The sequence below is a fragment of the Jaculus jaculus genome, chromosome 3 (assembly GCF_020740685.1).
Source record: "Jaculus jaculus isolate mJacJac1 chromosome 3, mJacJac1.mat.Y.cur, whole genome shotgun sequence".
In the NCBI taxonomy this organism is placed as follows: Eukaryota; Metazoa; Chordata; class Mammalia; order Rodentia; family Dipodidae; genus Jaculus; species Jaculus jaculus.
This window is the reverse complement of record NC_059104.1, coordinates 158,020,407-158,034,755: the sequence shown is the minus strand read 5'-3', so window position 1 is coordinate 158,034,755 and position 14,349 is coordinate 158,020,407. Positions and strand designations below refer to the sequence as shown.

At 40.2% G+C, this 14,349-nt stretch overlaps 1 protein-coding gene across 1 annotated transcript; it reads right to left on the bottom strand.

Moving 5' to 3' along the window:
* Nucleotides 1–9,385: 9,385 nt before the first annotated feature.
* Nucleotides 9,386–11,289, bottom strand: Ccdc89 (coiled-coil domain containing 89). Its single transcript, XM_004658288.2, has one exon. The coding sequence runs from the start codon at nt 11,226–11,228 to the stop codon at nt 10,116–10,118; it is 1,113 nt and encodes a 370-aa protein (XP_004658345.1). The 5' UTR covers nt 11,229–11,289; the 3' UTR covers nt 9,386–10,115.
* Nucleotides 11,290–14,349: the final 3,060 nt, after the last annotated feature.

Here is a 14,349-nt window from a genome sequence, read left to right as displayed (position 1 = left end):
ATGTTCTGGGAGATATCCATTCAAACTACCACATAGGTGGTGATGATCTTGCCTCCTTTTTAATACATTTTATCATTTTTGTTTTTACCATTTTACTGACAAGTTCCATAAATATAGACAATATATTATGATTATAATCCCCTCTGACCACCTTCACTTTTCCTTATTCCAAATCCCCATTCTTCTGAATCCCATCTTCTTTCCAACTAGTCTTTCATCTATTTTGATGACACCATTTTCCCCCTCATATTATGCAGGTCTTGGTGGGTTATGTCAGCCACTGTGAGATCATGAATATACAAGCCACACTGTGTCTGTAAGCACTCCTCTCCTTCATTTGCCTCTTAATATTCTTTCCACTACCTCTTCCACAGTGGTCCTTAGAGGATATGATGGAAATATCTCATTTGGTGCTGAACAGTATTTTATTATCTTGACTGACAGTAAAATAATACTTCTGGCTGATGTTAAATGCTAATCTTGAGACTCAGCTTTCCTATATTATTGCTGATTTTAATAGGTATGAATATCTATAGAACCTGTTGATTTCAGATGAATATGTTTAAGCTAAGAAACATGCTCTTTTTATTTATATTAATGATATGAAATAATTAGTTTATTGAACAACTTGCATCATGAGTCAGAATTAAACTATAAGTGCATGTTCCTCAGGAACTTGGGGGCAACCCCCTACGAGATTCATATCTATGGGATTGGGGCTTTGTGATGCCATTTCTGTGCCCTTTCGGGGACTGGTTGTGCGTGGTAGGGTTCTTGGACTGGGCCATGTCTGCACTACAACCCGCGGCTTCCGAAGGGCCAGGGACTGAAAGCATTTTTTTTTTGTGTATGTTTTTAAAATTTATTTATTTACGAGAGAGAGAGACAGACAGACAGACAGACAGAGCGAATGGACGCACCAGGGCCTCTAGCAATTTTTTTTTTTAATTTTATTATTTATTTGAGAGCGACAAAGACAGAGAGAAAGACAGATAGAGGGAGAGAGAGAGAATGGGCGCGCCAGGGCTTCCAGACACTGCAAACGAACTCCAGACGCGTGCGCCCCCTTGTGCATCTGGCTAACGTGGGACCTGGGGAACCGAGCCTCGAACCGGGGTCCTTAGGCTTCACAGGCAAGCGCTTAACCGCTAAGCCATCTCTCCAGCCCTCTCTAGCAATTTACTAAGCCATCTCTCCAGCCTCCAGCCCAGATTCATGGGCTTCAATGGATCTTCTCACCTCAATTAGCCTAATCTAGAAACTGGCTCACAGACATGACCAAAGGTTTGTAACTTATTTGGTAGAGTGCTCACTTAGCTTGCCTAACCCTATTGTGGTGATGCATACCTGTAATTTAAGAACTCGCGAGGTGGAGGAGGCAGGAGGATCAGAAATTCATAGCTAGCCTCAGCTAATAAAGAGGTGGAGGTCAGCATGGGCTCTGTGAAGCTGCATCAAAAATAAATAAACATGGGGCTGGAGAGATGTCTTAGTGGTTAAGCACTTGCCTGTGAAGCCTAAGGACCCAGTTCGAGGCTCGATTCCCCAAGACCCATGTAAACCAGACACACAAGGTGGCACATGCATCTGGAGCTCGTTTGTTGTGGCTGGCGGCCCTGGACTGCCCTTTTCTCTCTCTCTCCCTCCCAATCTCTCTCTCTCCCTTCCTGGGAAGGTGTCAGTACGTGCATGATTTTCTCTTCTCTTAGACCATTATTACACATACTAAAATGTTAGCTTCAATCTACCTCTAGGAAAAGCTTTCCCTAATCTCTCCTAGAGTAGGTTCATAGCTTGTATTATGTCCTCCTAATCTTAAGCACCTTTCTCACCGTCACCCACTAGGACTCAAATTCTGTGCAAATAAGATTTTGTTCACATAGTATCCTAGCACTTGATATAGTGCCTGGCCAATCACAGATTATTTTAAAAATATGAAATTAATGCAACATATTAAATATAGTAAATAAATTTGAGAAATTAGAATGGCTTGCCCTGCCTTGTCTCTATTACCTCTTGTCTGTGCAAAAACCAAAAACCAATACCCAACTGGAGTGTATAAGAAAACTCACCATCTAAATTCTAAGGTTTACAATGGAATAGAATAGAGGACTCAGATATATAAACCCATGAAGCAACAGCCACTTGATTTGTCACAAAGATGCCAAAAATATACATAGGAGAATTCCCATATGTAGAATAATGAGACTACATGCCCATCTCTCACCTCTTACAAAAATAAATTCCAGGGCTGGAGAGATGGCTTAGCAGTTCAGGTGCTTGCCTGGGAAGCCTAAAGACCCAAGTTCAATTCCTCATAATCCACATAAGCCAGATGCACATGATGGCACATGCATTGTTTTGTTCATTTGAAATGGGTAGAGGCCCTGGCACACCCATTCCCCCCTCTCATAAATAAACAAATATAAACAAAATATTTTTTAAATTTCCAAATGGATCAAAAACCTTAATATAGGGCTTGAAATTCTGAAACTGATGAGGAAAAAGTAGGCAAAATACTTCAAGATACAGGCAAAGGCAAGTACTTTCTGAATCGATTCAGCCACCCAGAAAATTATGGCAACAATTGACAAGTGGGAGCTCAAGAAACTAAAATGCCTCTACATTGCAAAGGAAACAGCTAATTGAGTGAAGAGAGAATCTACAGGACCGGGGAAATATTTGTAGCTACAAATCTGACAGGATTTGTATTTAGAAGGTAAAAAGAACTCAGAAAATCTAAACAAGAAATCAAGTAACCCAATCAATAAATGGGCTAGTGAAATGAACAGACAATTCTCAAAAGATAAACACACGAAAAAACTGTAATCCTACCAGCTCTCAATTACATTGAGATTACAATGTATACCTCTTAGAATGGGAGTCATTAAATAATAATAACAGCCAGACGTGGTGGTGCAAGCCTTTAATCCCAGCATTTGGGAGGCAGAGGTAGGAGGATTGTTATGAGTTTGAGGCCACCCTGAGTCTACATAGTTAATTCCAGGTCAGCCTGGACCACAGTGAGACCCTACCTTGAAAAACCATAAGTCTTCTCTTTTCAGATGACAGTGACCTTGGGACAACTCAGAAGGTATCATGGGGCTGGAAAGAAGTAACCAGAGTACCAAGTAACATCTCAATCACACCTTCCAAGGCTCAGGGTCTAATGTGGAAGAGGTGGCAGAAAGAATGTAAGAGCCAAAGGAAGGGTTGGACTCCTTACAACGTGCTCCCTCCAGACAACAAATTGGCCTCGATATCCATGACTTCATAGTGCCTGACACTACCTACACAAGACCATCATAAGAGGAGGGAAGGATCATGGCATCCAAATAGAGGAGAGACTTATTGAGATGGGGAGTGGATGTGATGGAGAATGGAATTTCAAAGGGGGAAGGGGGGGGAGGGAAGGTATTACCACAGGATATTTTTTATAACCATGGAAAATGTTTAATAAAATTGAGAAAAATAAAAATAATAATAATAATAACAAACACTGGTAAGAATACAGACCAAAAAGAACTGATATACATTGCCTTGGGAGTGTAAACTAGTTCAGGCACTATGGAAATCAATAGGAAGTTCCTCAAAAAAACTTAAAATACATCTACCTTATGACCAAGCCATTGCATTCCTGGGTATTGATCCATAGAGATGATTGCACACCAGTGTTTATTGTATTACTATTCACAATAGCTAACATGTCTATCACTAGAAAAATGGCTAAAGAAAATGCAGAACATATGCAATGGGTTTTTTTAAGCCATAAGTAAGAAGCTATGTCCTTTGTAAGAAAATAGCTGTAACTGGAGATAATCATATTGAGCAAATCAAGTCCCAGAAAGGTAAATGTTACATATTTTCTCTCATCTATGGCTTCCTGGACTTTATACAGATATGAAATTATGTAGGTATATACAGCATGAAATTAGAAGTGAAACTGAGAACAGGCAAGGAGGAAAGTCTCAACATATATTTTATACTCGAGTGAACATCTCCTTATATAGGGGCTGGAGAGATGGGTTAGCAGGCATTTGTCAGCAAAGCCAAAGAACCCAGATTCAATTCCCTAGTACCCACATAAAACCAGGTGTATAAGATGGTGCATGCACCCAGAGTTTGTTTGCAGTGGTTAGAGGCTCTGCCATGCACATTTTTTTCTCTTTCTCAAATAAATAAATAAAGATAAAAATTCAAAAATACCCTTATGTAATCCAGTACTATGTATGATGAATATGCATCAATTAAAGACAATAAATATAAAATCTAAGGCTTTAACAGACATGTGAAAATTAGTGCATAAGTTTAAATATCCAAATCTTTAAATTTAGGAAGAAATGCTAATTATTGGGAGGCAGTTCAGGACCTTAGTCTTAGAATAAGAGTACTAACTTGCCATATGCTGTTGACTATTTGTGAAAGCATCAACTTCCGGCTGAGTGACTTGACCCAGATCTGTCAGGCCATATTTGGCTTTCTCTAAAACATGTCTGCCTGCTTAGCTGGAGAAAGCTCTGCAGGTGTTTGAATTAGACATAGAAATAGAGCTTATCAGAAGTTAAGCACATATTCAGAAGAGTCCGTTATTTTATATTAAATTTTACTATAACCACTTTCATTAGCATTTTCCAATATTTACTTATGTATTTGGAAGTAAATATTTTTGCATTTTTAGATCCCTTACCTCTTCTCTCCACTATGCAAATGATATATATTTTATATATTTTTACATACACATATATTCTGAATATATTTCTATATTAAACTGAGAGTGGTGGCTCATGCCTATAATCCCAGCACTTGGAAGGCTGTTGGAGAATTTCCATGAGTTCCACGTTAGCCTAGGCTAGAGTGAAATCCTGCCTCAAAAAATATATATTTTTATATCAATAAACAAAGATCATTTTTTATTTTGTGTTTCCATATTTGCATTATGTAGTGTGAAAGGCCCAGAGTTTGGTTAAACTATTCTTCTTTACTGGCATATAAACTATTTCCAACATTGGCTGTTACAATGATATAATGATTAACAAATCTTGTGTTAGCCAGCTTCCCATCACTATGACATATATCTGAGATAACTACTAAAGAGAAAGGTTTACTTTGACTCATGGCATTGAAGTGTTAGGCTATGATTAATTAGTGCTATTGCTTTGTGGAAAAGCAGCAGCACATCACAGAGCATACAGCAGAGCAAAACCACTCAACTCGTGGTCAGGAAGCAAAAGAGAAAGAAACACAGGGAAGGGCAGGAGAGATGGCTGAATAGTTAAGGTACTTGCCTGTGAAGCCTAAGGACCCAGGTTCAATTCCCCAGTATCCATGTAAGCTAGATGCACAAGGTGGCACATGTGTCTGGAGTTTGTTTACAGTGGGTAGAGGCCCTGGAATGCCCATATTTTTTGTCTCTCTCCCTGGCTCTTTCTCTCTCGTGAATGAATTAATTAATAAATATTTTTTTAAAAAGAAAAAGGGGAAGGAATCAGGGTTTCACTATCCCCTTCAGTGGAACACCTCCAATGATCTAAAGATCTTCCACTAGGCCCCATATCTTAAAGTCTCCACCACCTCACAGTAGTGCCATCCTGAAAACCAAGTTTCAGCACATGATCCTGAGGGAGACATTGAAGATCCAAACTATAGCAAGCATTAAACAGGAAAACAAGTAGACTAGTACAAAAACAGAGAGGACCAAAGCATTAAATGTGAATCATCTGGCAACTCGCAAAGTCGGGAGATCCTCTAGGGACCTGGAGAGTGGAAAAGAGTGAAAGGCATTATAGTGAAGTGGAGTGAATGACAAGGCAGATTTCCAAGGGGAAATCTTTTTCTTGAGTTATCTTTTATTCCAAGTGAAATAAACAGCAGGTTTTAGATAGAACAGTAGGGAGATCCATCTAGCAGAGGCTCACCTGCACAGTCCCAAACCATTATGCTTAATGAAAATATTTTAGCATTATAAAGTAAGTTTAAATTTAGGGATATAGACAGTCATTGAAAAAGCTTATTCTTTTTCAATGCCCCAAATTCTGAAAATTTTTTTCAACACTTATGATTCATCCCTTTATTACTGCTGGCTGCCATCTGCCTTTCTCAGGTAACCCTTTCCATTACATAGCCTAGACTGGTCTAATTCCATCACAGTGGTGGACTTTGCTTCGTTTAAGTTACATGACAACATTCTTCATGAAGATGCTTGCCCAAGGTGACCCAGTTTTGACAATGAACAATGAAAAGACAAGTCATCTGATTGGATAGCATAGGTTTTGTGGAATCCATTTTCCTATGGCCTAAGAGTTGGGATCTCAAAGGTCTGCTCAGTCCCATACTGTGGAACACAGACCTTCTTTGCCACAGCTGTTTTACAGGTATGTAAGTGAAAAGGGTAGAATAGTAGCACTCTTCCAACAAAGTCTTTAAGTCATTGTTAAATTTCAATAGTATAGAGCTATGGAGACATGGGTTTCTGTTCCTATTTCATTACAAACAGATCAATTTAAATTCATTCCTACACACTGAAGCAGAGAGAGTGTTCTGAAAACATATCAGTTTACCTATCCTTTAGCGCTCATCATTTCAAGCATGCATAAATCTTAGGAACCAGATTAGTTCCTCCAGGGCACATGCAGGCCTAATACTTTAGTGGTCTTACAAGAGATCACACTTGGCTACACAGTACAATACATATTCCATAAAATTTAGGTCTGCTCTAGAAAGGAGGTTGTTTTTAATTTCCCCTCAAAGGCAATGGTTTGTGGGGAGACAATTTCTATGTTGTTAGTTTTTTTTTTCCCCCCTGTGATAAGCATCACATTATACAGTAGAACATCACCACAGCTAACCTGCGTGTTCATCCTTTAATGTGCTTCTGGGCCACAGATTAAACACAAGACAACTGCAGAAAGAACAGGCTACGAAGTGACATGAAGCACAGAGGATGAAAAAGCTTAGGGAGGCTGTTTAGAAGGCAGTTTACTTGGAGGAAGCATAGGTTTAAAGCCAGAGAGCTGACTTAGCTACTGTCCTGCACAGAAATGAAAGTACGGAGCTTCTTGTTAAAACAAGAATGCCATGATAGTAACAATAAATTATTTGAGCAAGTGTGGGGGCCTGTGTGTGGAATACCCATGACACTCTGCCTTCAGTTCAAATCTCACTTCTGCTTCTTCAAAGCTTCCTGACTTTAGACAAGTCACCCTTTCAGTCTTACTTTTTTTCATCCACACAAGGGTGGAGGTGTCTGAAGGTGAAAGGAAATACACTTGTCATGTGATAGACACACATCCTTGTTTGTCTTTCTTAGTCTATGCTACAGGCTTTGTTTCTGGGTTGCTCTCTAGACAAGTTGCTTCTCTTCCCTCCCAAAGCCCACTCCCAATGTAAAAATTCCACCTGGATTTCAATAATAGTACTTCCTGTATTCCAGCTTCTACCTACTCCAGTTTTATCTGTAACTATGAGTCTTTGCACTTCCAATTACTTATAATTTCCTCCAAGAATTCTGGTCATTTGTTAAAATGCCTTCTACTCAATGCTATTTCAAACCCATCTCCTTTGTACTCTGCTTGATGAAATTCCACCAATACACTAGGGACTAACATGTTAGCCATCCCTGACAACCCTCTCCACCATTCTAACCTCAGCAAGGGGTGGTCAGATGCTGACAGCTCCTCCTCTGTACCCTTATATCACCCTCCTGTGAAAATATATCATGATGTATGCTATGGTTTGGAAATTTTTGGCCCTAGACCAGACTTGGAGGCTCTTCTATGCAAAAATAAAATAAAAATGATCCTTTTTTTTTTTTTTTTTTTTTTTGAGGTAGGGTCTCACTCTAGCTCAGGCTGACCTGGAATTCACAGTGTCGTCTCAGGCTGGCCTCGAACTCTAGGCGATCCTCCTATCTCTGCCTCCCGAGAGCTGGGATTAAAGGCGTGTGCCACCACACCCAGCCCAAAATGCTCCTTTCTTAATCCTTGTTCTTGATGTCTATCATAGTGTCTGGCACTTAGTAGTCAATAATTACCTTTGAAACTTTGTAATAATTTTGGATGGATATTCCAGCTACCCCCATTGACCAAATGGCCTTAATTACTGAAATCCAGTTTCTTCTTCTTTGGAATTAATCAAATTACTGAAATCCAGCCTCCTCTTCTTTGAAATAAGAATGAAACCAATTACTTTCTGAGGGCTGGGGAGGTTTCTCAGTGGTTAAAGCTCTTGCTGTGCAAGCTTTAGTACCTGAATTGATATCCCCACACCCCATGCAAAAGCTGGAAGCCATGGAGGGCTTCTGTAATACCAGCATCTGACAACAAAGTAGGAAGCAGAGATGGACGAATTTCCAGGAAGCTTACAGACAAGCACAGTGGTAAACAAGAGAGCTTGCTTCAAGCAAGGTGGAAGGTGAAGACAGACCCTGGAAAGCTGTCCTGACTTCCTCATCCATGTCATAGCACGTGCATATTCACAGTCACACACATGAACATTCACACACAAATACATGCACACCAAAAAAAAAATCTTGAATATCCATAGGATTAAATAAAACAGTTCATATAAATTGCTTTGAATGATAAACAGTATGAATTCAATGAAGCATCACCATGATTAAATTAGCCCTATATTCTGATTCTTTCTAAACTGTACAAGGAAGGAAATGTCTTTTGAAACCAGCAATGTGGCTTCTATTTTGATGAGGAAAAAAATGTACCTAATAGCCTAATCATCTTACATGTGTAAAAAAATAGGTTTAAAAAATTGCCTTAGGTAAAGTAACACCTGATAAGAAGTGGTGTATTAAAAAGGTCACAAATAATGTATTTTTACTAAATTACATTGCCTATCAAACTCCTGGTACTCTTGGCACCAAATGGGTAAGAAAATTGCTAATTATGTTTTAGAGATGTTCATAATAATGTACATATCAATGACTACAGGGAAATAAGGAAATATAAAGTATATTTTAATAATTATCTTTAAGATCTTTCTTTTTTGAGTTGGGTGTGGTGGCACACACTTTTAATCCCAACACTCAGGAGGCAGAGGTAGGAGGATTGCCATGAGTTTGAGGCCACCATGAGACTACATAGTGAATTCCACATCAGCCTGGGCTAGAGTGAGACCCTGCTTTGGAAAAAAAAATCTTTATTTTTTGAGAACTTTATATAAACCTCCATGTAACTATATATTTTTTGTCTATTCCTACAAAACTGAAGTATTCCTACAAAAATGTTATATGCATACATATAGATATTCAGTTCAGATTTTTTAAGAAAGCAAAAGTTAATTACAAGAAAATTTGCTGATAGAAAGCCATCACTGAGTTACTCTGTAAATCAAACCCAGACTTCTATGACTTATTACCCTACATTGAGGCCTTTTGTCTATTGACAAACTGTAAAATAGTAAGTGAAATACTGATATTTTCATTACAGTATATGTAAGTCCTGTCTTTATTAAGAAAACAATAAAGTGGAATATAAGCTAAACTTGCAAGAAAAATTACCATTGGTTGGCTTAGTTAATTTGAAGTTTGTGGCTCAGTGAAATGACTGCAATGAAGCTACCTTTTTGGCTAAATAAATTATCAAAATTTTTGTTTACTAAGGTAATTGAAAGAAAATAAAAACAAACTTTTTTTCTGCAAAATGTTCATGTTACTATGCTGATATGTTTGCTCATAGCCCTGAGTACCAGTGAGGCTTTATAAGCCTAACCAGCTACAAAGGTGAGCTTTGCCACTTTTGTGACAATAGCACATTCATTTCAGATACCTTTAACTCATAGAAACTGCTAAATTAAAGCATTTGAAGGCATCTGAGGTTGGGAATGAGTAAGTTATAAAGGGAAGATACTGGCAAAAATAAAAAAAAAGTTAAGAAAATCTCAAAGGAACAGCAAGAACTCTGGTAAATCTGTATGTATTCTAGGTTGCCGAACTTAAAATTAAGCTTTACAACAGCCACAAAATCAGCGCCATAGTAAAGTGGCTTTTCTTTGAGTTGCCTTATGTACATAAAAGTATAATAATTGGGATAATATCTTTGCTCTGGCCATAATGCTGGGCACAAACACTGAGTTAGGAAATGGAGACCAAAGCAGACTTTTCCTTAGGGAAAGAGATGGCGGAGTTTGGCATTGAGTTCTCTCTCCTTGCTCAAGAGATCCAAGCTGTGCTTTCTGAAGGCTTCCGATTGTAGCTGGAGTTCATTGTAGGCCTTTTGGATACAGTCCACCCGGCGCTGCAGCTCCTGGACTCTCAAGTTGCTGTCCACCGCCATGGCTTCTTGCTCGAAGCGCTCCAGCGCCTGCTTCCTGGCCACAGTGGCTGTCTCCAGCTTTTCCTCCAGCTGGTGGATCTCCGCTTGCTTGCTCTGAAGCACCTTGCCCCTCTCCATGGAGAGCTGCAGCAGCTCCTCTTTCTCGTGAGTGATGGTCTGCAGCCTGGCCTGCAGCTCCTGGCTCTGGCTGCTATGTGCCTCTTGGGCCTTGGCCATCTGCTCCATGTCCTGCTGGTGCTGCTGTTTGAGGCTCTGCAGCTGGCCACGTAGCTGCTCTGTCTCCTGGGCATGGGCGCTGGCCTGCTGGTTCTGCATCTCCAGCAGCTTCTTCTCCCGGGCCTGGGCCTGGCTGGCATCCTGGGCACACTGCTGTTTCACCGCCTGCAGCTCCTCGGCGAGGGCCCTGTTCTGCGCGGTGAGCTGCACGACCTTATTCTCCTGGTCCTTCAGAGCCTGGCTGAAGAGGTTCCTGTTCTCCAGCGTCAGCTTCTGGTTCTCCTCCCTCAGCTTGACGTTCTCGCTCTTGTGTTCGTCCTTGAAGCGGATCATCAACTCGTGGTTGGCTGCCAGGGTCATAAAGCGATCTTCCAGCTTCTGGACGAGCTCGGTCTGGGCCTTCATCTTCTCGGCGTCCTGCGACCTCTTCTCCTCCAGTTCGGTGTTCAGCAGCTCCAGGATCTGGCAGCGCTCCAGGGCCTCGTCGGATCTCCGCTTCAGGATGCAGATCAGCTTGGACTGCTCCTGAATCCTGGAGCAGAGCATCGCCTTCTCGCCTTTCTCCTCCTCGGAGAGTCCCCGGAGGTTTGCCAAGGCTTCCCTCAGACCGTCCATTTCCTTAAACCCCATGTCTTCTTCCTGGGTTTTGAGTTTTCGATATTGCTTTTCTAAGGGCTCTTCAGGGGGCGGGGTATCCATCCCTAGAGACAGTTCTTCCTGAGGCATAAGCACTGACTCTTAGTAAGAGCTGATTACTCGCCCTGTGGTTTCAAAAGCCGCAGGCTGTTGCTATGGGTTCCTGGCGTTCTCTGGCCAGTAGGATTTTTTTCCAGTAAGGAGCCTTGTAATTGGTGGACGGGCCTTCAGAATCCTGTGAAGTAACAGGGGGAGTACGGAGCCAATCCGGTGAGGCTACTCATGCCTTTCCAACCAATCACAGCCCTCAGTTCCCAGCCTGTATCCAGACTGTAGCTCGACACCGAGCTGCCAACGGGGAGGGAATCTGACTCCTCCACCCGATTCTTGCTATAAGTAAACAAAGCAAGCTTGCAGAGGCTTACTCCCCTCTCTCCAGCCTCAGTCGTGAGAATTGCTGTCTGTAGAAACCGTTGGCTGCTTAAAAACGTGCCTTGTATGAAGACAGAGTGACAGCAGTTCTCAGAAAGCCTGAAAATCAGCTGCCCTAGGGTTTGGTCCAACCGTGTTCAATGAAATTTCTTTTGTTTCCCCTCTCATTGTCTTTACATCTGAAAATATATGCTCTCAGTTAAATATTTAGCGGGTTCGGGTTCAATTTCCCAGCACCCAAATGCATCATCTGTCAGTGAGACCTTGGCATAGCGAACACGCACACACACGCACAAATAGAGATATTTAAACTCAATGTGCAAAACTTAAAATTCAGATTAACGCTGTGAAACTGTGAGACAGGATCTTTGTGTAATCATAGTTTCTGGGGAACTGTGCTTAATATCTATCAAGTCATGATGATAAAGGGAAAAAAAACAAAACCCTTATGTTGTTATAGGTATTGGATGGATTCTCAAGTACTTTGGGCTTCATTGGGAGCAAAACAGATCACAGGAAGAATTTCAAGCAAGTGCCTTTAACCCTGAACCATCTCCCAGCTACCAGAAAGGATTTCAGATTTTTCTTTCAGTGTCAAATATTAGGATTTTATTATTTTTCTCAAATCATTAATTTATTCTTTTAAAAAATACAGTTGAGAGAGAAAAAGAGAGAACGGGCAGGCCAAGGCCTTCAGCCGTTGCAAAGGAAATCCAGATGCAGGTGCCTTCTTGTGCACATGTGTGACTTGGTTTATGTCACTGTGCATCTGGCTTAAGTGGTACCTGGAGCTTTGAACATGAGTTCTTAGGCTTCACAGGAAAGTGCCTTAACCACTAAGCCATCTCTCCAGCCACAAATCATGAATTTATCTATACAAGCAAGGCAAAGTTGAGGACTAGAAACTTTATTTCCTAGACTTTGTTTCTGTTTCTTAAGCCTTTTACAAAATTTTATTTTATTTTGGGTTTTTGAGGTAGGGTCTCACTCTAGCCCAGGCTAACCTGGGGTGACCTCAAACTCACAGCGATCCTCCTACCTCTGCCTCCCAGTGCTGGGATTAAAGGCGTGCACCACCACGCCTGGCTCAAACTTTTATTTTATTTACTTTTTTATTATTTTTATTTTTATTTATTTATTTGAGAGCGACAGAGAGAAAGAGGCAGATAAAGAGAGAGAATGGGCACGCCAGGGCCTCCAGCCACTGCAAACGAACTCCAGATGCATGCGCCCTTTTGTGCATCTGGCTAACGTGGGTCCTGGGGAACCGAGCCTCGAACCAGGGTCCTTAGGCTTCACAGGCAAGTGCTTAACCACTAAGCCATCTCTCCAGCCCAAAATTTTATTTTTTAAATAATACATAAAAAATAAAATAACTTTTAAGATATTTTATTATTGATTTATTTGAGAGAAAGGGAGAGACAGAGAGAGAGAGAGAGAGAGAGAGAGAGAGAGAGAGAGAGAGAGAAAGAGAGAGAATGGGCACACCAGGGCCTCCAGCCACTGTAAACGAATTCCAAATGCATGCACCACCTTGAGCATCTAGCTTACATGGGTCCTGGGGAGTCATACCAATGTCCTTTGGCTTTTCAGGCAAACAACTTAACTGCTAAGCCATCTCTCCATCCCAAAAAAGATAAAATAATTTTTAAATGGGGTGCCATGTGGTATTTTAATAAATGTATGCATTATATAATATTTTAATCAGATGAAACATATATGTATCATCAAACATTTATCTTTATTTTATTATTATTATTATTATTATTATTATTACTTTATTTTTGGTTAGGGTCTCATGTAGCTTAGGCTGGCTTTGAACTCACTATGTAGTGGAGGATGTTCTTGAACTCCTGATTCTCCTGTCTCTGCCTCCCAAGTGCTGGCATTGAAGACATGCACTGCCATATCCAGCTCATTTATCACTATTTTACCATGAAAAATTTCAAAATCCTTTTTTCTAGCTTTTTGAAGCATACAATGCCTTCCTGTTTTCTGTAGTGAGTGTACTGTAAAATAGCACAGCAATTTCTTGTTACCATCTAATAGTAACTTAGTATCCATTGATCAGACTCTCCTCATGCCCATGCCCAGAGCAAGTCCTGGTAACTCCAGCCAGAATCATGATCCACCTGCATTTATAGAAAAAACAAAAGAGAATTGCAGAAAACTTAATTATCAACTAATTCATTAGTTTACTGGGGCCTATTACAGCCAGCTGAGACTTAGTTACTATTCTTAAACTCTGCATTGGTTTGGTTTGCTAAACTGGAATTTTATCAAATACTTAAATTATAAAATATTGAAGTGTTGTAAAGTGGGTTCCAAATACTTTAAAATATGAATTACTTATTATAATTTTATTTCTCTTTCTTTATATCTTCAGCTTCACATATGTATGTACGTACATACATACATACATACATATACATACATTCAAAGCAAGTAACCAGAACATTAGATTGGCTCTCTTCTGATTTTACAATCATTGACAATTGTATTTATTGATTACCTTATACAGTTATATGATATAGTAAAGTGAATTCACAAAGTATATTTCTTTTTAAAAGATAGTTATTTGGGCAGGAGTGATGGCCTAGCAGTTAAAGCAGTTGCCTACAAAGCCAAAGGACCCAGGTTCGATTCCCCAGTACCCATATAAGTCAGATACATAAAGTGATGCATGTATCTGGAGTTCATTTGCAGTGGCTAAAGGCCCCAGTGTGCCCTGCCTCTATTTCTTTCTCTCTCGAATAAATAAATACAAATTAAAAAATAA